We start from the raw sequence: 22,994 nt of genomic DNA, 5'->3' as shown, positions 1-22,994 counted from the left end.
GGACAGTGCTCTGCACATAAATAAAGGAGAATCACTGCTGCCTGTGGAGGAGGAGACTGCCTACAAGACAGGCTTGTTCTTGTCTCTGTCCTGATTTACTATATGACCTTGGGCAAGTCATTCATCTTCCTCCAATACAGTTTCCCTAATTGTAAAATGGAAATAAAAATACTCACTGCCTTGCTGAAGATTAATGAGACAAAATGAATGTCCTTAAGTTCCCCCAGGGCAAGAGAAGGCACGGGACTACTAAGTAATGTTATTGCCCTTTTTCACACAACTTGGGAAAGAAAAACACTATAATAAACTCAAGGGCTTTAAGCTTCCTCATCTGAAAACAAACAGATTAACAAACAAATAAACAAAAGACCCAGCTTTTAAAACTAGCCCAATATTTTCTGTTAGTCTAGCAACTGCTAGATATCTTGAAGTCTACAAGGAGGCAGCCCGGCCCCAGTTCATCACTTCAGAATTCTAAGCCTTGCTCCACAGTTTCTTTTTCTGTAAGATATTGGATGATAATTCTACTTACCACGTAAGTTTAGAGGTATGTCTAGTGACCTGGAATACAGTGCTAACTTCCAAGTAAGTATTTGCTGGTAACTTCTGTTTCCTTATAGCATAATTAGTTTGACACTATTGGAGTATTTTCCTTTATAAAAATAAAAGATTTTTTATGAGGAAGCATTGGGATACCAAGGTAAACATGACATTATTATTGGCACTAAGAAGATGACTAGGAACCCTAAAGCTTGCTGAACAAAACAAATTTGGGACTTGGGCAACGCCTTAAAATTCCAACATCTGGACACGAGGGGGCACTGTGAGCCTGCTTTGGCGAGCGACAGGCTGCCATCAGTAAAATGTTGAGTCGGGAGGGCCTGGCTCAGACAGCAGCCCAGCTACTAGGCATATCTCATCCTCCCAGGGCTGGAGACCTTACCTCAGGATCAGAAAGGGCGGCTGGGGTGACCCAGGGCTGGGGATGCAGGGAGCTCTGCAGCTAGCCAAGGTCCTCTTTACCCTCCTCCTGAATATAAGGTCTTTCTGGTATGTAGCCCCAGCTGGCCAGGAACTTGCTATGTGGACCAGAATGGCCTTGATCTCACAGAGATTCTCTCTTCTTCTTTTTTTTTTTTTTTTTTTTTTTTTTTTTTAAATGGGAGGTTCTTGACTCTCAGAGCCTGGGAACCTGACTGCATTTGGGGGTGCGTCTACATAAGTATTTTCCAGGACATAAAAAAAAAAAAAAATGATATCATCTGATTCTTTGAGTCCAAAAGGGGCTTAGGCCCCATTAATTTAGGGAAAGAGAAGCACACACACTCCCTCCCTACACCCAAAGGCCCACAGATTGGGAACAACTCTAAAATAATTATGTGTCCACCGCTCCATGTGGTAAGAGGCAGGCACCGCCCCACTGGGACTCCTTGGGTTCGGGGGGCGGGGGGAAGGGTGTAGGTCAGACCCGGAAATAACAGCTCAGGTGTAAAGTTGAATCGCACTTCTATGAAAAGAAGGGGGGAAACTGTGTTTCTGTCTCAAGGGTTTCTCACTGTGTTAATAGTTGCCAGAAGTTAGACTTGTTAAATGCTGTCTAGGCGCTCAGGTTCCCAACCTTCAAATGGTTGCTGGGGCTTTGGCACCACCGGACACTCAGTTGATTTTGTTACTCTGCGCTAGACAGAAAGTGCTAGATGTCCCAGCGTTTTCCTTAATGCGAGGTACTTGGTGGTGCATCGATTTCCGGAAGAATTTGGGCGGGAGAAAGAAGGGTCTGCTCTGGTCTCTGGTCTCCTAGACAGAAAGCCTAGCGTGTCCCTGGAGGCAGAGCCACTCAGGGGCCCATTGCAGAATACCTAGGATGGGTGTAGAGAAAGCAAATGGCAGGTGAGATTGAGGGGATCTGGCCTAGGTTGAACAGGGGACCAGGAGGGGATGCACTGACCCAGAAGAAAGTAACAACCCGTCTCAAACTTTCCCAGATCCGACAGTCTAGGAGGGGCGAAGCAATCAGGCGCAGCAACGGCCTCCCCAGAAGCCCACCCCCCGAACCTAGCTGTAGCAAGGAGGGGCCACGCGCTGCGCAGGCTGGACCCGGGCGGTCCCCACGTCGCGCGCACCCTGCCACCGAAGCTCCGCTCCTCCAGGCACAGAGCGCAGGATCATAGAGGCAGCCACATCCCCAGGCTCCAGCCTGCAAGCCCGCTCTGGGGAAAGGATACTCAACGTGCACCGGAAAGGGAGAAGGGACATTGGACCTCGCAGCCTCCAGCAGCCCTGTGAGGTGACAGGGACGTGCCCTCGGACACAGCATAGACTGGAGTCGCACAGCCTTGGGGAAGAAGTGAGCGCAGAGACACCCAAGGGTTTAGAGAAGTCGCGTTCAAAAGAAACGTCAAAAGATACCCAGGGCATCCATCGGAGCCTGGAAGTTTAAAAGCCACCGGGTCTCTGTGACCTGGGGAACGGCAGGGACTGACACTCGCGGAGACCAGAAGCTCCCGGTATCCTTGGGTCTGCGCGCAGGAGCCTCCTCCCTGCTTGGGGCGCCGGGTGCAAACGCTCACAGCTGGGGCCAGAAAGCGACATGCGGCGCGCAGCCCGGGGACTGTCCCAGCTGGGGAAACTCCCACGGAGCGCGGCACGGCGGTGACCTGCGTGGGTCGGAGGGGTGCGCCCCGCCCCGCCTGCAGCGCCCCTCCCCAAAGCGGCGCATCCAGGGGCGGCGCCGAGCGGAGTGACTCGCCCAGCAGCCAGAGCCCGCGAGCGCCGCGCCTGCTCCGGGAATTCACTTTGCTGCTTTGCCGCTTCTCGCTCGCTGTGTCTCCCGCTGCTTCCGATGGCTTTCGCTCTCCGGCCGGATCCAATCCTTTAACCGAGAAACTTTTCCTGCCTTGTCTTTTTTTCCACTCTCTCCTTCGAGGAGAAGATTAAAAGTTCCCAGAACTGGTGTAGCCCGTGTCACTAGGGCACCAGGAAGGTGTTCGCCGCCGGGTTCCCAGGCTCAACCATGTGCACCAACATAGTTTACGAATGGTTGAAAGCTCTGCAGCTCCCGCAGTATGCGGAGTCCTTCGTGGATAACGGCTACGATGATCTGGAAGTATGCAAGCAGATCGGGGACCCGGACCTGGACGCCATCGGGGTGCTGGCTCCCATGCACCGTCGCCGCATCCTGGAGGCTGTGCGCCGTTTGCGGGAGCAGGACGCGGCCGCCGCGGGTCTCTACTTCACCCTGGAGCCTCAGCCGGTGCCACCCGCACCGCAGGTGAACGCGGTGACCCCAAGCCACCGGGGGGAGCCCTGTGGCGGCTCGGCCCAGGGCACTCGTGGGGACCCCCGTGGCCAGGCGAGCGCGCCGCGCAGCAGGGAGCTGGTGAGCTATCCCAAGCTGAAGCTGAAGATCATGATCAGGGATAAGCTGGTTCGAGATGGCATCCACCTGAGCAAGCCCCCGTACTCCCGCAAGGTAAGGAGGCGCCGCCTGGGCGGCCCTGGGGGCGCGGTGGAAGGGGAGGAAGCCAGATGGAGACTGCCTGGGGCTTAGCAATCAGTCTAGGTGACGGCGGAGAGACGGGGACGTTTCTGGTGTCCGGCACTGCCTTCTGTTTTCTGTTATCTATGTATTCTTTCCTTCTTGGAGTAACCAATGACGGGTAAGATAAGATCCTGTACCTAGATGACAACTCCCAACTAGGCACCCTGTCGTATCTGGGGCTCAACTGTCAGGTCCTGGCCTCCCAGGTGCTGGCTTCTGGTGGCAAGAGGGACTTTCTAACGCCTCCATAGGGTTTGGGTTTGAAGACTACTGGAAAGATGGATAACATCTGCGTTATTTTCAGCCCTCCTTTCCTTTCTTTACTTTTTCTGAGTTTTGAGAAACTTCTAAGAGAAATAGGTGAATATGCCAGAAAGAGAGGGGAATTCAGGCCCCACAGCTCTCATTTCCAAGGTAGTGAATCCTTGCAGCGCTGGAGATTAGAGAAGTGTGCCATTAACGCCAACATGCTTGAAGAAGGAAGTTAATTGAACACAAAACACATGCCCATCCATTTAAACAGGTTCCTTAAACTTAAGTATCCTGGGGTAATGAGTGTTGAACATATCGGGGTAATGGGGCATTCTTTGGAGGTCTGTGATGTCACTAGTTTGACTTCTCCATCCAGATGAAAGGACCGTAGATATTTCTAGAAAGTCTGATGGACCTGTGTTTGGGAAAGGACACAAGGAAGTGACATTTCAATGCCTAGAGACGACCTCTTGCAAGGGGACCCCAAGCTGAAAGTTCTCACTGGGGTTCTGTGAGGCAAGCTGATGTGGAGTGGCTGTGGAACAAGTACCAGAAAGTGTGTTTTGCATCAGAGCCTGCCTGTATGTAGCTCTGAGTGGGTTTAAGTTTCTGCAGCTGTCCTCCTAGAAAGTCCTGGTTTGGTGGAGTGGTAGACAGCACAGATTCAGCAGAAGGTTGCCCTGAGCTGGATGCACAGGAAAATGAATACCTCAGCCTGAAAATGAAGACACAGGGAAGCTCAGTGAAAAAGTGGTGATGAGGCCCCTCAGCTGGCAAACAGTGTAAGCACAACACCCCGGGGGGGAGTGTGGGTGATTTAAGTGTTATGTGGGTGTCTTCAGCCCTTGGTTAGCTTTGTAGCTCCAAGTGAAGATCATAAAGCCCGATGGAACAAGTTCAAGTGTCAGCTCAGCAAAAAGTAGATGAAGTAAAAGGAAATGAAGGCTTAAATATTATCCACCTGCTATCTTGAGATCACCTTCCTGAGAACAGCAATTGGTTTCATAAAGAGGACAGGTTAGGGATCTTTGTGTCAAATTAAACACGTGTCTCAGCACCTGTTCTGGCTGTCCCACTGATATGTGCACGATTCAGGAGTGGAAAGGGGAAATCACAAACTGCTCAGGCAGTTAGCATTAGATAGTGTGAATAGGGGCATGGCAGTCAACAGAACAGGAACTTAAGTCCAGGACTAAAGCCAGTTGGACATTTGGTACTTATATCCCCGAAAGCAAAGTGAACTTTGTTGAGAGAAAATGCATACCTGAGTGTGTGAGGAGGGCCTGGTTTAAATGCTGACCACAAAGAGATAAAGAGACAGGGTATGACACCATGGCTGATTCAGTCTTCAGGACAACTACAGTGTGATGTGGTTGAGGAGAATGAGGTGTGAGCTGGAGGTGAGAGTCAGCCTTTATATGTTTAAGTTATGTAGCTCAAGCTGGCCCCAAATTCATATTTTTCTTGCCTCAGCCTCTCTAAGAGCTGGGATTACAAGGCTTGAACTATTATGCATGGCTTTAACTTTTATATAAATCTCACAACAATAATGTTTGACAATAAAATCTACCCTGTTTCACTTTCCATACATATTTAATTTTTCTTTTTGAACTGATGGAAGAATAAACTGGGAGCAGGAGTGTTTACATTACCTTCTTTAAGATACTTCACCAGGGATACTTCATAAGATACTTCACCAAAAGAATGAAGCTGGCAAACCTTACTGTAAGAAAGATGAGCACATCGTGACATTGAAATAATTAATGCCTATAAAACTGAACACACAACTATGATGTAGCAGGTCACATTACTCATTTGGAATTTGTAGTTTCTATGCAATGGACTCTCAAGTTTTGGATTTTAAGTTGCGTGAGGATTTGTTTTCTGATGGACATGAACAGTCCTGAGACTTTTTCTTTAAAATGTCATCCATGTTCTAGTTCTAATTTCCCCAGATTGCTTGGCTATGTCATGGCATGGTCAGAATGTACAGTATCCACTCAGAATTTGTAATTCTGCTTGCTAGACAGGTCCACTCTCCTGTGTAGTCATTGGCATCATCGATCCTTGGGACTTTGAACTGCGATGAGAATGGTGTATGGGTTGGAGATGATTATGCCAAGGATGACCCAGGCAGGGATAGCAAGCCCTTCTCAGAGGACTGCAAATTGAGGTGTTTTCTCAAGGATCACTTGAAAGGATTGTAGAATTTGCTTTAGTAACAGCTCAGGTTTCCAGATTAGTGAGTTAAAATGTAAGTAAAAAGTAAGTTTCTTCTTTTTTTCCCCACAGCTTTGTAAAAGCAGGGCCTTGGAAAGACTACCAGGCTTGAAGGCAAACAGCACTAATGGATCCCTTGTCTGTGCTCTTTAGCGTCTTTTACCACTGTGATTTCTACCTTTGTAATGGGAATTATGTATATTAATATATGTATAAAATGTACATACTTTTCATATACTTTTTACATGTATAATTTTTTTTTTATGATCAGTCTTCTCCATGCCATAGTTCCTTCCAGGTCCTAGCTTACTGTGGTTGTCAGGATGCAGACATCTGCCCTCAGAGATAGTAGGGTCTTGCAGGGAAGGCAGAGTAGATTCAACAATAATGATTCCATGTGACATTGATTTGACGGGAAGTACGTGATGCCATGGATAGGTACACCCAGCTTCCTTACATGGAACTGAGAATATCAGATAGGTGAGCAGAGAAGTAGGAGGAAGGCAGGGGAAGTGGGATTATGGAAGCCCTGGAAGCAAGTGATAATCCAAGGCAGAGGACCTGATCAGGTAGTCAGATGTTGGCCAAGTAAGAGAAGAATGAAAATGTGTCTTGGGGAGCAGCACCCAGGCAGTTGGGGACCCTGACAATGGCAGGTATGGACAAGGGGACCAAAGACTAGACAAGGTCATGATCCTCCTTTATAGTGGAACAGATGGTTTCAGCTACAGCTATAGGGAGAAGGGAGACTTTGGGTCAAGGAAGAGTTTTGTGGGTTGGTTTGTCCTTTCTTTCAAGACAGAGAAAATAAAGTAAGTTTAAGTGTTGCAGTAGGGAGCTAGGTAAGGGATAATGAGTGAGGTGTGGGAGAAAGGAATCAACCCACGAGACCAAGTACATGTAGAAGGGGAGAAATAGCACCCAGGGAACCCAAAGGGAGGGTGTATTGCCTTCAGGTGAGTAGAAGAGGGAAGAGACTGGGAACATGGATTGAACTTAGGTAACCAGATTTGCTCAGGAAGCTCGAGCCATCTTGCTGGCCTGGCTTCTAGCGTTCTTCACTTGAAAGAACATTTTAGCTACTCTAGCAGTGGAAGCTTTTTGAATTAGTATAACCTTATTTATGAATGCTCCAGGAATGTAAATCTTCATCTACATCTTAGTGTGAATTGAGTTAACAAGGCTTTCTGGTAATAAGGCTCTGAATGGATTCTCAGGAGAGGTAGGAGAGCACAAGAGAATTTGGAGAGACAGACGTGCATGAAGACTTCTGTGTGTGAAGGACACAGAGGCAGAACTTAGAAAGGAAAGAGACCTTGGCAAAGGCATGCTTGTGTCCTTTGGAGTTTTGCCTGGGGTCTTGGCAGAAGCTGAGTTCACAATAAATATTATTCTTCCTAAGAATTCCTTCTGCCTTTGTGACATTACAGGACAGACTGGAAGCTGGCAAACTTTAGCTTTTCCAACTCGAACAATATCTTCAAGTATCCTCACTCTAGATCTTTCTAGGCTTTTTTGTTTTCAATCCAATTGGAAAGAAGAGATAAGTAGGAGACAAAGAAGAGATAAGTAGGAGACAAGGGGTTGCATGGCAGTGAGGCTGCTGCTACTGCTGCTTCCTTAATGCTCTTGACAGTTTCCTGCCTGCAGAGTTTCCATCTAAGTGGGCATTCTCTGTTCACCCACCTATCCATCTGTTATCCATTAGCTATCCATTATCCATCTGTCCATCCATCCATCCATTTATCCATCCATCCATCTAAGCTTACTCCCTCCCTCCCTCCCTTCCTCCCTCCCTCCCCCCATTTACTTGTTTATCTGTCCATCTATCCATTGATCCACCCTCCCATCCACCCATCCACCTTCCATTTAACCAATAGTGAATGTATGTCATGTGCTAGGCCCTAGGACTAGGATTACATGGAAGTAGACAGATGTGCTCTTTGCTTGTATGTGCAGAGTCTAACTCAGTAACTGACATGGTGGTTGGTTGGACCACATCAAAGTTGAGTGCTGCTTCTACAAATATTAGGGATCAGAGAATTTTAAACCTGTGGTTATTTCAAATGAAAAAAAAATATTCAACTCTGGTGAAAACAACAGTAAAGATAATGACATTAAAAACAAAAACTGTGTTTATCCCTTAAGAGCTATTGAAAAGGTAATGGAACTCAAAATGCTGGCCCTGCAGGACATTTAGAAGATGATCTATGCAGTAGGGTCAGGACTAGAGAGAGGCGGCTGGACACTCAGGGTGCATGGCTTAAGGAAGTATCATTTTTAAGGTCCCCCTGCAGGGCCAGCCACCATGATTAAAATGAATTCCTTACCATGAAGATATCAACTGTGAGTGGGCATCCTGAGCATCTCTTGAACCTGGTACCGAGCAGTCATCTGTCTTCCTACACTTAATAGCTGCTCTCAGTAGTAATGTGCTGAGAGGTGGGTTGGTGCTGCTCCCAAACTCCACCAGCACATGGTTTCTATGAGTAACAGCTGCTCTTGGAGTTCACCCAAGGAGAACAGCACTATGCATTCATATCCCTCCCTCTCTGGACGCTGTAGTGTAATGCCTACAGGCACAGGCTCAAAACCAGATGCAAAGTTCAAGTCTCTGCCCCATCCCATGCTCGATCACCTTTGGCAACACCACAGAAAATGGCATCACAGCGACTGCCTCATACCGTGGTTACAAGTGTTATATGAGCTCACAACTACGAACTTACTAGATCAAAATTTATGTCAGCCTAGAGTTGCCCCAACAAGTACCATACACTGCATGTTTGGTGTTTAAAACAATAAAAATTTGTTCTCTAACAGTTCTGGAGATTACAAGTCCAAGGTTAAGGTAATGGCATGACCTTGCTTGAATATCCTAAGGGCTTGCAGTGTGATTCACCTAATTGTGTTTGCCAAAGGCTCCAAACAGTTTCCCTTTGTGCTGAATACTTCAACCACCATTGGCTATACTGGTTCATATGGCACAAGTGACTGAGTGACTTGTGCTGCAGTCTGGACCTGTTGCAGAGCCTTCTGTTGTTTGGGGACTCACCACAACAGGCTGGAACAGCACAACCAAAGAGTTATACATTGCCTCTCAAGTGTAAAGAAGCATTTCAGACATTGTGCTTCCTTCTTGGTTGTAGGAAGAAGCCAGCTGCTGCAATTTCTCCTTCACCGTGGAAGAGCTAGCTTAGTATGTACCACCTAAACCACTGGATGCCTGGGAATTCACTGAGGCAGAAGCCCTCTGAATTCTCATCAGATTTACTTTCTATCTTCAGATATACAAATGTCTTATCATGAATAGTTGCTTCATCTCACCTACTTGTCTAAGCAATGCAGTGTCATCAATGTTTTGGGTCATTATGAGGCCTTGTGGAAGGGGCAGGTGACCAAGGTCCCTTCAGAATGGATTGTGAGGTATAGTTGGAGGTGAGAGAGAGACAGAATTTTAAATCAAAAAGGACAATACTATAGATAAAACATACCTAAGCCAGGATAGATATTGTTATATACAGATGATAAGAACGGTACAGATTCATTTCTATTTGATTCATTCCCACTCAAACATTTAACGTACAGACTATATTTTAGTCTGCCAGAAACTGACCACATTTAAAAATACACCAGGAAAGGAGCTTTATTTTAGCTCTCAATTGTGACCACAGAATCCTTGAATAGGAAAAGAAATTTTATGGACTGCAGATATGTCTGTCACCATCAGTTAATAAAAAAATAATTTTGAAACTAGTTTTTCTATGTATCCAATTCACAGACAATTCATGGGCCTTAAGACAGGTCCTGCTTGATGCTGTGGATCACCCATCAGTGGTGAACTGTTGTCATCTCTTCTGACACTTGTTCTCATTAAGTGAAGAGGGTGGCTGGGTGTGTCTGTGGAACTCTGAGCTTGTGATCTTCATCCTGGTTAAGATGAAGCTTTGCAGTCTCAGCTGGTTTCATCAGTTGCCCGAGTCTTCTGCTTGCAAGCTGAAAATCTGGTACCCATTCCAGGCTGTGGTAATTGGAAAGATTGGATACCAATTCACTCAGAATAAGCTGATCTCCCTTCTGTTGTCCAGGTAAAGCTGAAGCAATGACATTTTCTGTTCTTCAGGGAACCCAGGAACAAACACAGAGCCTTGGAAATCTAGTTCAGAAATCATGGACTTTGAGCCACCAGTGAGGAGATAGGTTAATCTTTTCCAGTTTATGTTGGACAGTCATTGCTCACATTGAGTTTTTTCGTTGGCCCCTCACTTCCATGCCCTAGAAAGATGGTATACTCTGACTTTTGAAATTGTTTCTGTGATATTTATTAAAAGAACCCATCAAATTTATACAGTAGTATTGTGTAGACAGGAAAATTAAATCATGCATTTTAATTTTAGTGGTTTTACTTTTTACTTTTTTCATAAATTGTTTCTGTGATATTTATTAAAAGAACCCATCAAATTTATACAGTAGTACTGTGTAGACAGGAAAATTAAATCATGCATGAGTACGGTATTTATATAATTTCTACCCTTCTTCCCCTCCTCCCACCCCCCACTCCCTCTCAATTTTGTGACTTCTTCAATTATTTTATACATACACACATGTTGTCATTATGCAGGTCTTGTTTCGGCAACCATATTGTTGAGGTTTCATGGATGCAGTTTCCCTGTCATGTCTAGAAGACACTGTCTAGCAGCAGGCGTCCTGGGCCTCTGGCTCTTACAATCTTTCTGCCCTTTCCTCCAGAATATTTCCTGAGCCTTAGGTATAGGGGTGGCATTTTAGGGGTATCAGTTGGGATCGGGAACCCTACTGCTACTTATTCTCTGTATTTTAACCAGTTGTGGATTTCCATAATAGTCTCCAAAAAGGAGCTTCTTTGATGAGGGTGAGAACTACACTTATCAGACTGGTCCATTGCATGAGCAGTGTGGCCTGGGCTAGACATGGGGAGTGTGGGGGTGGTGGGAGGAGTGGACCAGGATCTTGTTTTCAGTTTTTTTGAGAAAGGATTTCACTCTGTAGCCTAGGCTAGCCTTAAACTGAGGGGAAAAAAATATCCTCATGCCTCAACCTCCTGAGTGCTGAGACTGTAGGCATGAGCCATCACAGGTGGCTAGAGAGAACATGCTTTTGACATAAGACAGCAAAAGTACACATGCCAGCTGAAATCCAACTGCTTCTGGTAGGCTTTACTAACATGTGTTCAGACAAGAGCATTTGCCAGATGAATAGCTGTGCTAATGGTAAGTACTTGGCTAGGCTAGCCCCTGTTGGTCTTGTATTGAGGTTTCCTGGGCACCACAGCCTCCATATGGTATGTAAAATGTGTTTGCTGTATACAGCTGAATACAGAGGAGCCATTTACAGAAGAGCTCACTGACCCTATTAATAGGGGTATTCGGTAATAAAACCATGGTAGATTTTTCATACAAATAATGCCTAGTCAATTCCACGTAACCAAGGACCAAATGATTACTTAAAAATAAAAATATTTCAGAATTGGGTTGTGATCTTTAAAGAAATCCCTCAAAAATCACAGTATTTCTGGTAATAGAGATGTTTTCTGAACTCCACACATACAAATGTTTTTCGGATGGTCTTTGTGGTAGCAACTCTGAGTCTTCTCAAGTGGTTGTGATTTGGGGTAAACACAGCACAATTTGACATCAAATCAGGCAATTAAAAGATACTATATTTAGTAAACTATGAGATGAAAAACAGAAACTATTAACAAAATAATGTATTTTTACTATAATCTATAAAGTGATTTTTAGAATGTGGTATTTGTAATCTTTTCCCTATTTTTACTGAATTCAAAAACCTGCTCTCAGTATGGACCCATGCTTGCCAATGTGGAAATTCTCCCTAAGGACTTGTCAGTGGCAGCACTATTTTCAAATAACACAGAACCAGTCCTGACCCCTGCCAAAAGGTAATTATGGCCTGTAGTGCACCAGGGAGGACTAACCTAGATGCAGACACATCAGTTTACTGTACTGTACTCGATGGGTAACTCAACATCAGACAATGTCATGGTGCTCTTAGGGCTCGGCGTTTGCTTGTCCTGATGTTCTTGGAAATCCCTTCCTGACACTTCTAAGTCGTCTTAAAGGTGCCCTTGTTGAACTCACTCTTCCTTCTTCTCTTGAGTGAAAAAGATGCTAAAGGCAGGGCTGCAGAGGCAAGGGTGCTTGACAAAAGGGGGCTTGGTTTTCCCCTTAGGTCATAAGACATGCCATGAACTGAATTTCCTGAAGGCAAGCCACATGATGAGCCAGCTCTTGAGCTAACCAAGGGCTATCCTGGGGTGTTTGGAAGAGCATGGTTGGAGGTGAAGGACCTGTGATTCTTCGGTTTCTGGAAATGTAGCCCATGTGGAGTCAGAAACAACATCGATTCCTCGGCTATAGCAAAGGCTTACCATCGCTACTTTCTGGTATTGAGGTGAAATGATTTGCTCAGTTCTCTAAGTTTTATGAAATAATGCGATTTAAATTGACCACTGATTTGGGCTTGGGGAGACCTAGGACGAGAAGGAAAGCAATACTTGTTTTCAGTCAATATAAAAACTATTAAGGGCCAATAACTGTGGATCATGCCAAAAGGCATTAGGCATACAATTTGTCTTACATAAAGACTAAGTGACATCTAATAGTTTAGAGAGATTTCATTATACTTCTAATTGAAATAAATGGTCTGAGACTCTCTAGAAAGCTTACTGTTATATTTCCATAATTTTACAAATACAAAGTAAGACCTCCTTCATTTTGAACAGGACAAAAAGAGAAGAAAAACAATTCGTATGCATTCTGTATTGACCAAAATCATAATGAATAGACATACTATTTTAAGATGATTTTCTGTAAGAATACAATAAGGCTATAGGTGACACTTCCGTGTTTGACACTCAGCTTCATCCTCATTCAATGTCCGTCTATTTGATAACATTATTTTAAGCAATATTCATATGTTGGCTCACAATTATTATTTTATTCATTCCTTCTTTTAAAGCAATTAATAATTAAAGGAAGGAATATATTTCAATTTTATAGTGTTGAAACAGTAAAAATACTTAAATATATAGAATAGAATTTGTACTTAAAGTATTACAATTTGCACTTTATTTCTGTGTTATTGTTTTAAAATTTCAATACGAAGACTCCAAGTGGTCACATAAAGATAAAGGAACAAAACCAACCCAAGTGCTGTTTTGCTTTTACAGATCAGGGTGCTGTCATTTATTTCAGATTGACTGCTTAACTCAGGGATATAGTTCCATGATGCAAGTGTGACTTTATAGACTCTCCTAAAAGGATCCTTGGGCCAACTGTGTAACTGGGAATGTCTGAATTGACTTCCATGTAGACCTCAATGCTTATAAAACACAATATTATGAACTGCTGATTTGGAGTTTTTATGTAAACTACCAAAACTCAGTCAGGAAAGTTCCCCTGACCCTTGTTTGGAAGAAATATTTTATAATCAACACCGTTTAGAATATTGGTAGGGCATGTTCTGTGTGTGTGTGTGTGTGTGTGTGTGTGTGTGTGTGTGTGTGTGTGTGCATAGTGAGGTCTATGTATGTAAATGTGGTGTATAGGTGTGTGATGTGAATACAAGTGTATGCCTATGGAAGGAAGAGGAGGACTTTGGTTGTCCCATTCTCCTTCTCTCTGCTTTATTCCTTGGAGGCAGGATATCTTACTGAACCTGGAGCTAGGTTGGTGGCCATCAAGACTCAGTGGTCCTCCTGTCTCTCCTCCCCAGTGCTGGGGTTTCTAGTGTGTGGGGAAATGCTGAACATTTTTCATGAGTGCTGAGATCTGAACTCAGGTTTTCATGCTTGTGTAGCAAGTGCTCTTACCCACTGAGCCATCTCTCCAGCCTTGTAGGGTATGTTCTTATTTCGTGTTTAAGACCTAGGACTGCCAGAAACTGGGGTGACACTTCTCTGTGCTTTTATCAGTATGAGATATAAATAAGTGTGATTATTTTAAGAAAGGTTCTTTCTGATGTGAAATGGTGCACATATCTCACAGACTTGTAGAATGAATATTTTGATATTGTATATAGAAGTTGTTTAGTAAGTATGAAGTGAATTTCCTAGATTTAAGGTGTTCTTACTGTAATGAATACATTTATATGCTTATAACAAAATGAAAAATTCTGTTGAAGCTGGGTGTAGTAGCACACACCTTTAATCCCAGCATGCAGGAGGCAGAGGCAGGCAGATCTCTGTGAGATTGAGGCCACCCTGACCTACATAGTGAGTTCCAGGTCAGCGGGGCTACAGGGAGACCCTGTCTCAAAAAGACCATAAAAAAAAGAACATCTGGTTTGTGCAGATATATACAACCAGTATGACACTGTAGGCTGATAAGGGTAAAGCAAAGGCTATACTGTCAGTATGATCTGAAAAATGATTTTCCTCAGCTTTGTGAAGATACAGTTGACAAATAAAATTGCATGTATTTGTAGAGTACAGTGTGATATTTTGATACATGAGTTCATTGTGAAATGATTCACTCAGGCAAATTAATTTACTCATCACCTCACATATTTATCATGTTGTTTTTGTGGTAGAAACATTGAAGATCTAATCTCTTAGCAATTATCACAATGTACAATACATTAATACTAAGTGTAATCACCGTGCTGTATAATATGTCTCCACAATTTAGCCTCTCTAATTGAAACCTTATACCTTTTAACCAATATGTCCCATTATTCTCCAATTGAAAAAATAATTTAAAAAAATATTTTATTTTTTTATGTGTATGAGTGTAATGCCTGCATGTATATAAATGCACCTGTGTCATTAAAAGCCAGCAGATGTCAGAAGGTGTCAGATTCCCTGGAACTAGAGTTACAAATGGTTGTTAGTCACCATGTGGGTGCTGGGAACCACATTTGGTCCTATGCAAGATCAGCCAGTGATCTTAACCTCTGAACCATCTCTCCAGGCCTCTCAAAAAACAATTTTAATCCCAAGAGACATTATGTCTTAGTTTCATCATAATTGATTTCAACATTCCTTTATTGGGCTGAAACCTTACCTATATTCTTACCGATTATTGAAATCTTCATTATTTGAAAATATATTTGAGAAACGGCATCTTATTCTCTAAATTGTATTTCTTATATTATCAGTTTATATACTTTTATGATTGTGGTTTTCTCATTATAATTCTGTATTGCCTGTTCATAATACTTTTTAAAACTTTTTCTACAGATTTTTAGTTACCTCTAGTTGTTTTGCAAGGGCTTTATATGTTTTGAGGATATTAATCGTTTTTTTCATACAAGTTGCAAAGATTTTTCCAAACCTAGTAATTTTGTGGACTTCTGTGTGTCCATAAATTTAAATTTCTTTAATGTTATACTTCATCAGTAGGCTTTAAGTTATCTTTTTTCCAAGCTAGAGGAGTACAGGTGGTCCAGACTCAAACAGCATCGAGTTAGGATTTTATTTACTATTTATTCGGACAAGCGGTTTCATCTCACTGAATCTGAATTGCCTTGTTTTATAAAATGCCTATAATATTATCCACTTCTTAAGCTGCAGAGATGAATCAATGAGATGGTGTGTGAAAGGACCTCCTATGATACCCAGCGAAGTCGTCATTACAGTAATTATGTAATGACTGTAAAGCTATTCTCAGGCTGAAGTTCTGGTCTTTAGTTATTTGTTTATCTCTGTGCTATTCTGTTGAGACATGATCATTTCTTTCATAATTAAAAAAAACCTCTTAACAAGATGAGCATGGTGGTACATGCCTTTAATTCCAGCACTTGGGAGGCAGAGGCAGGCAGATCTCTATGAGATTGGGGCCAGCCTGGTCTCCATAGAGACTTCCAGGAAAACTGAGGCTACAAGGAGATCCTTTCTGAAAAACAAACAAACAAACACGCCCCCCCCAAATATCTAAAAAAACAACTTGGATATGGAGTCTCATGTCTGTAATCCAGCTCTTAGGAGACTGAGATGGGAAGAATATAAGTTTGAGGTCAAGCTGAACTACACAGTAAGTTCCAAGCTAGTCTCAGAAACAGAGCAAGATCCAGTCTCAACTAGAAACCTGCTATAATGCAGTCACTGGGGAACTGGGGACAGGAGGAGCAAGAAAATGTTCAAGGTCAGTCTCATACAGAGTGTTCTAGACCAATCTGGGTTACACAAGACCTTGCCTCAAAAACAAGAAACACTCCCCAAACCAAAATCCAAACCAAATCAAACCAAAAAAGAACTTTTCGATCAGTTATAACTATTGAAAATATTATTTTACTTGATTTTTCATTTGCCTTACAGATTTCCATTTTCATTGAATGAGGAGACCCAATCTCTATTTTTGTGATTCTTTTATCCCTATAAAGCCCCTGCTCAAGTCCATAGTCAGTCAGTGCACTCACACACATATATAAAACCTAGCCTCTGGTTTCATTTCAAAACTTTATTTTTTTTGAAATTTGTTTTGTTACAGTATATAATGTAATATTTCAATTTTATTCATCACTATTATGTACACATAATTTTTTTATCTCCTATTTACGGTAATTATAGCTCTCATTTCTTTGAGTGTTATTGCATTGGCCTGAGTTTTTAAAAATTCTTTTAAAAATATTATTTTTATTTTATGTGTATCAGTGTATTATCTGCATGTATGTAAGTACATCTGTGTTGTGCAGTGCCTGAGGAGGTCAGAGGAGGGTGTCAGGTCCCCTGGAACTAGAGTTAAAGATTGTTGTTAGCTGCCATGTGAGTGCTGGGAATTGAACCCAGGTCCTCTGCAAGAACAGTCAGTACTCTTAACTGCTGAGCCATTTCTCCAGTCCCTGGACTGATTTTGTATAACTGTTAAATTATAGTTACAATCAGGCATCCTCATCATATTGAAATTTTAATGAAAGTATGCAAAGTTTTTAACTGTTACTCTGTCATTGGCTCTGAGTTTAAGATAGCCTCATGGTGTTAAGAAAGCATCCTTTTTTTCTAATCTTGAAATAATTTTTTATTAGGAATGGCTATTTCATTCTATGAAACATGTTTTTAGCAACTGAAAAATAGTTATGTTTTTGGGCTGGCGAGATGGCTCAATAAAGGCTCATTCTGCCAAGACTACCAACGTGATTTCAGTCTCTGGGACCTCCATGATGGAAAGAAAGAACTGACTCCTACAAGTCAGATCTCCACTTATGCGCTGTGGCACCCATATGCCAACATTTATAAATAAGAAATATAAAAAATTTAAAAATAGTTTTTATTTTTTATTTTGAGACAGGGTCTCCCTGTAGCCCCGCTGACCTGGAACTCACTATGTAGGTCAGGCTGGCCTTGATCTCACAGAGATCCACCTGCCTCTGCCTTCAGAATGCTGGGAGGTGCTACCACACCTGACCCTAGGTTTTTTTTTTTCTTATTGGGCCTGGTGTTGAGAATGCATTCTATTAAGAGACTTCCCCAGCTATAACATTTTGACACAGCGCTGGTAAAGTAACAAGGCAGCAGTGTCTTTTGAAGTGATCTTAGAATGAGATGAAGAATTGCTAAGACTCTTGCCATTCCATCAATATTGTGCTCTTTCCCTCTGTTTTCTTACTAATGTTTGGCATTCATCCTCAGCAATTATCATGATATTGCTACATTTGACTTTATGCCAACAACTGTTTGGGTATATAGATATCTATATGCTGTTTAAATCATAGATAATAATTAGCTATAACCTATAGAAATTTGTTTTTGAACCAAGAGGCAGAGGCTTTTGTGGGAAATAGTGAGTTAACTAATCTCTATTAATTTTGCTGTGTTCATAGCAAGAAAGGGATTTTTTCCCCATTTGCTCAGTATAGTTAAGAAAATTCCTTCTAAACTCAAGAAATGTGTTCATCTTTATCTTCTGACTCTTCCACTCCATCCCATGGCTTCCCTTTTTCCTGTTTCCAGCTATATCCCAGACCCTTTAGTGGAAGATGCAGGTGGGGGCCACTTGCCAGATGCTATGTCAAATTGAAAACCCTCTAAGAAAACTTGATGTGGTATTCATTTTAATTTGAACATTTGGCTTTGCACAGCAACAATAACTCAATGTATAAAAAAGATAAAATTGGAAAACTCTACAAGAAATATTAATTTAAAAAACTTGATTTATATTTAAACATTCACTGAGAGGTCAAATAGATGGATTTGTTTAAAAACTAAAAATGTCATTGAAGCAAGGATTAAAAATGGAACATAGGAATAGCATGTTTGCAGAGAAGATGTGTAAATCAGATGCTGAAGTCAGCTGAGTTTGCAGAATGGATACACCCAACACTCCCCAAGCTAGCCATCAATCATGCAATAAAGATATAGCCACTTTAAAGGAACCATGTATCAAGGCAGAATGCAGCTCTGCTATGTTATGAAGTGCTCCTCTGGGATGCTCTTGATTGACAAAAATGGTACTGCTTTAAGTAGTAGCAATATTTTCATGGCCAGGAAGTAATAAAGTTATAGATGAGCTTTATGAGAGGAAAATATTTGACATAAAAACCCACAGAGCAATACTTAAGACTTGCTTCCTACAGGATTAGGTTAAGGTGCAAAGTAGTTCTACCCAATGTGAAGGAAGAAACTGATAATTTGGTAAATTGTTAATTATATCCAAGACCCTGTCATTTGTGGGAATCTGAAGAGAGAATGGGATTAGTGGCCACCTGGGATGCCGGCCCCCTGTATCACTGCACGCTCAGGTTTGTACAATAGGGAACAAGTCAGGAGATGCTTCCCACATCCATGATACATTAAAATAGAGCCAGAGGGTATGCAAAATAATTTACTCTTTGAGACCTACTTCAGTACAAAGAGGTGGCGGAGAGTTGCATTAGATTGCCTATGTTCAGTTTTATGGCTGTGTCATTTTAAATCAGAGTTTTCACTGCTGCTTTTGGCATAGCAATTTGGGCCAGAGCTTTCTCTCTGTTAATAGGATCCTTGTGTTGATACACTTATCTTAGACATGGTGGTGAAATGAATTTTCCATCTTATCACTTATTAAAACATTGTGGCAATGACACCCTGGAACAGGCTGTTTTAGGCTTGTTCTCTGACAAGAAGTTTGCTGGTCAGGACTAGGGATGTACAGCTCAGTTGGTAAAGTGCTTGTCAAGCAAGTATGAAGCCCTGGGTTCAATATCCAGCATCTTAGGGTGGTGCATGCCTGTAATCCTAGTGTTTAGGAAGTGGTGACAGTACAATCAGGAGTTCAAGGTTAGACTTAGCTGCATCACAAGTTCAAGAGTAGCCTGGGCTACATGAGACCCTGTCTCTAAAAACAAAACAAAAGCAAGTATGATATTCTCAGTCACTCCCAACAAAGCTGGTTTTGGAGCCTTCTGATAAATTATAATAAAAGTAATTTTAGAAGGAAGGGGGAGAATGATGGTGTTATTTATTGAAAAAGCAAGAGCTTAACAATGAACTGAAACTATTTTCATTGTGTTTGATTTGGTTAATTGTGATAATTAAATGCATTCTTCATTGAGCGTATGTTAAAAAGTTATGGCTGTGTTAGCTTCTCGTCTTTACATCCGGAGGGGATGTTTCTGCTTCCATCACCTCCCGCACCTCATGGAATTTAGAAAGAAAAAAATACTTTTTCAATTCCCACATTTTATGCCAGACTTGTACAAGATGGGCCACAGTCTAGGATATGCCAAATCATAACCATAATATGATTTTATTTATTCATATTCAGAAAATTACTGTTATATTGTTTGGTTATCGTGACCAGGCTCTGAGGCAGAGGTTATTTTGGTCATTTCTGTTTTGTAGATGAGGAAAATGAAGCTTAAAGAGTTTGAGTAACATGAAAAAGTCATGCAATTAGTAAATGCTTCTTGAAGGTCAGGTATACTGACACCAGAGCCCAAGGGCTACGATTCTGCCCAAAAGCATTGCCTGTGGGATTTGACAGTGATCTCGCTCTGTTGCTAAAAAAATATGCATGGACTAGGGAGTGGATACATCTTATAGTTTCATTCTTTTCATAAAGAGCTATAGCATACTAATTAAATTTCAAAGATGTAGTAGAATGAACACATGTTTTATATTTGACTTAAGTAATTCTGGGGACTGGAGAAATGGCTCAGCAGTTAAGAGCACTGGCTCTGCTTGCAGAAGACCTGTGTTTGGTTCCCAGCACCCACACAGTGGTTAACAACCATCCATAACTCCAGTTCCAGGGGAATCCAATGCTCTCTTCTGACCATTGCATGACACAGGTGCACTTATAGACAAGCAAGCAATACACTCATATACATAACTAAAAAATAATATTTTTAAAAGAAATAATTCTTTAATTTTTTCAACATGTGTTATAAATGAAATAGACAACAGGTGAATGGAGAAAAATGATAGATATATTTAATTGCAGCAATTTGATAATGAAAGTTCCTGGTAAACTTGAATATCCAGTCTTGCTCCATGTTCTATTAGAGCATGAGTTAGTTTTCAGTAAGTATGCATGACTTCTATTATGTTACATACTGAGCAAAACAATATTGTTTCTTTGCAAAGTTTAGGGCTTTGTGAGTTTTTACTATATTAAAAGCTTCTCTAAATCCATGCTTTGCTACGTTAGTTTGTGGCACATTTAGATTCAAGACTTTCTTTGCTTTTGATAATATAGAAGCAATATGAAGCAAGTGGCCATTTAACCAAATGGTTCTTTTTTTAGGCAAATTCTAGATATTAATTTGGGTTGCTGTTGTACCCTACCAGTAGAGTTTATGAGTGTCCCCATGGCTATTTGACATCTTGGGTGGAATTTAGAAGCAGTTCAAAGTGATATTTGTAGATAAGTTAGCTTGTGGGTAGTTGTATTGTAAATTCCAAATAGCAACAATTAAAAAACAAAGCAAAACTGTGGTTGCAACTGTGCAGGCTGATTTTATTAGTGTACATTTGCAAACGAACTGTCCATTAATATCTTGATCTTGTGTGTGGCCCCCATTGTTGCCATAGGCAAACTCTCTCAGCAAAAATTACTTTTAAAGATACTTTTGGGACACATGTAAGTTTTGGTTTGTCTGCTTAATAATATACCTAATCACTTCAAGGTAACCCTTTTACATAGAGTCACATATTTGAATAGTCTTGGCAAAAAATATTTGAAATTTTGTTAGTACCACTTATGAACTTTGGAAGTAGACTCCCTTCCTGGCCCTGTGAAAGGGGGGATTTGACCTTTACTGAAGAGCTAGTTGACATGTTAAACAGTTCTGATAAGAAGGGCCCCATATTTCATCTGTGAAATTGTGTATGTTTTAATGGGAGTATGTCTAGGCTACCTTCAAAACATTTGACTGTAAGGTTGGAGAGATGGCTCAGTGGTTAAGATTACTTACTGCTCTTCTAGAGGACCTGAGTTTGGTTCTCAGCACCCATGTCAGGCAGCTTACAGTTGCCTGTAACTTCAGCTCCAGGGGATCTGACTCCTTTAGCCTCCAAAGGCAATGTGCTCACATGCACATTTACACATGCAGATACAACATACATGTGTTTAAGAAAAATCTCAAGAAAACCCATTTGACCATGAATAAAAGAATTTCAAACTGGGCAGTGACCTTACTGTGTTTGAGAGAAGGAAGGGGTATTTCAAAATAGCAAGAAATCATTGGCAAGCCTGCAATGCCCTCATTTTAAATAATATTAAACTTTAGAGTTCTGCTTTTACTTCGGGCAGAAAAATTCCAAGAAGATATTGCTTCCACTTTAGCAATGAGGAAAAGAGGACTAATGTACAATAGTATGTGTTTTTCCATCCCAATAGAGACCTGAGGTCTAAAGGCAGCCAGAGGACCTGCATTTGAAGAAGACGAGGGATATACCACTGATTTCTCATTGGCAGAGCCAAGAGAGATGATTAGCAGATTTGAAGAAAACAGCTACAATTTTTGTGAGTTTTTAAAGACCAGTACGTGCTAGCACAGACACATGGAATTTTCAGAAACCAAAGAGAGGGATTGTAGCCACTGGCTGTATCTTTATCACTATGAATCTCCACTGAGTATTTATGAGGGCAAGTAGGAACAAATGAAGGAACTAAAGATGCCTTCTCAGTGGAGCAAGTGCATAGGTGGTCACTAGCTACCCCTTGAGAACAGGCACTAAATTCACCTGTTTGTCATGAAACCTCCAAGATATCAGAGGTTGACAATAAGCAGGAAATCTACTCAAATACCTGAATTTGCAGCCATTGGAATAGAGATGAAAAAGATATTTTCCTAGGTGCTAGAGAGATGGTTCAGGGGTTAGGAGCACTGTCTGGTTTTCCAGATAACTGGGGTTTGGCTCCTAGCACCCACATAGTGGTTCACAACCAACCAACCAACCAACTCCAGTTCAAGGGGATGGGATGCCCTCTTCCGTCCTCTGCAGGCATCGCACACAGAGTGGTGTGGGTGCACTTACTTACATTCAGGCAAAACACTCATACATGTAAATTTAAGATAGATTTAAAAAAAAAAAAAAAAAAGAAATGCTTTCCTGAGCTGGGTATGGTGGGGTTTAGCGTGTTAACTAAGCAAACACATGGGGCTTGGAAAGAAGGCTGAGGAACAGCCAGGCTATTCTTGGTACCCAGAGCCCTCCTGCTTAAGAACCTTTACTTCCAGTTCATGAATGAATAGTACTTGGAGTTCCGCATTTCTCTAGATGTTCTTTGTCTCTGGGAGTGTTAATAGGAACAAATGGTGCTGCTAATGAAGTAAAATTCAAGTTGGGTTCAATTATCAGATTTCAACACAAGGAAGATAACTTAGAAGAATAGCTGCCTCGAAAGATTCAGAATGAAACAACAAAATCAAATCAACTGCCAAACACAAAGGCTACTTTAGGTATTAGTAAATAGGGATTATCCAGAAGAAATGAACAGTATTAAAGATGGGAGTGAGCTGTACTAGAGGGGACTGAGGGACTTAAGAGGAAAGAAATGAGTTT

At 41.8% G+C, this 22,994-nt stretch overlaps 1 protein-coding gene across 1 annotated transcript in view; it reads left to right on the top strand.

The window, feature by feature from the left end:
• Window positions 1-2,789: 2,789 nt before the first annotated feature.
• Window positions 2,790-22,994, top strand: part of Samd5 (sterile alpha motif domain containing 5) — a 47,278-nt gene continuing 27,073 nt past the window's right edge. The window contains exon 1 of the mRNA XM_008836691.2: window positions 2,790-3,472. Within this exon, the coding sequence (XP_008834913.1) occupies window positions 3,014-3,472 (459 nt within the window). The 5' untranslated portion in view covers window positions 2,790-3,013. The remainder of the gene's footprint in view (window positions 3,473-22,994) is intronic.

Source organism: Nannospalax galili, unplaced genomic scaffold (assembly GCF_000622305.1).
Source record: "Nannospalax galili isolate Female #2095 unplaced genomic scaffold, S.galili_v1.0 scaffold377, whole genome shotgun sequence".
NCBI classification, from domain to species: Eukaryota; Metazoa; Chordata; class Mammalia; order Rodentia; family Spalacidae; genus Nannospalax; species Nannospalax galili.
Note: the sequence above shows the minus strand (reverse complement) of the source record. Positions and strands in the feature narration are given on the sequence as shown.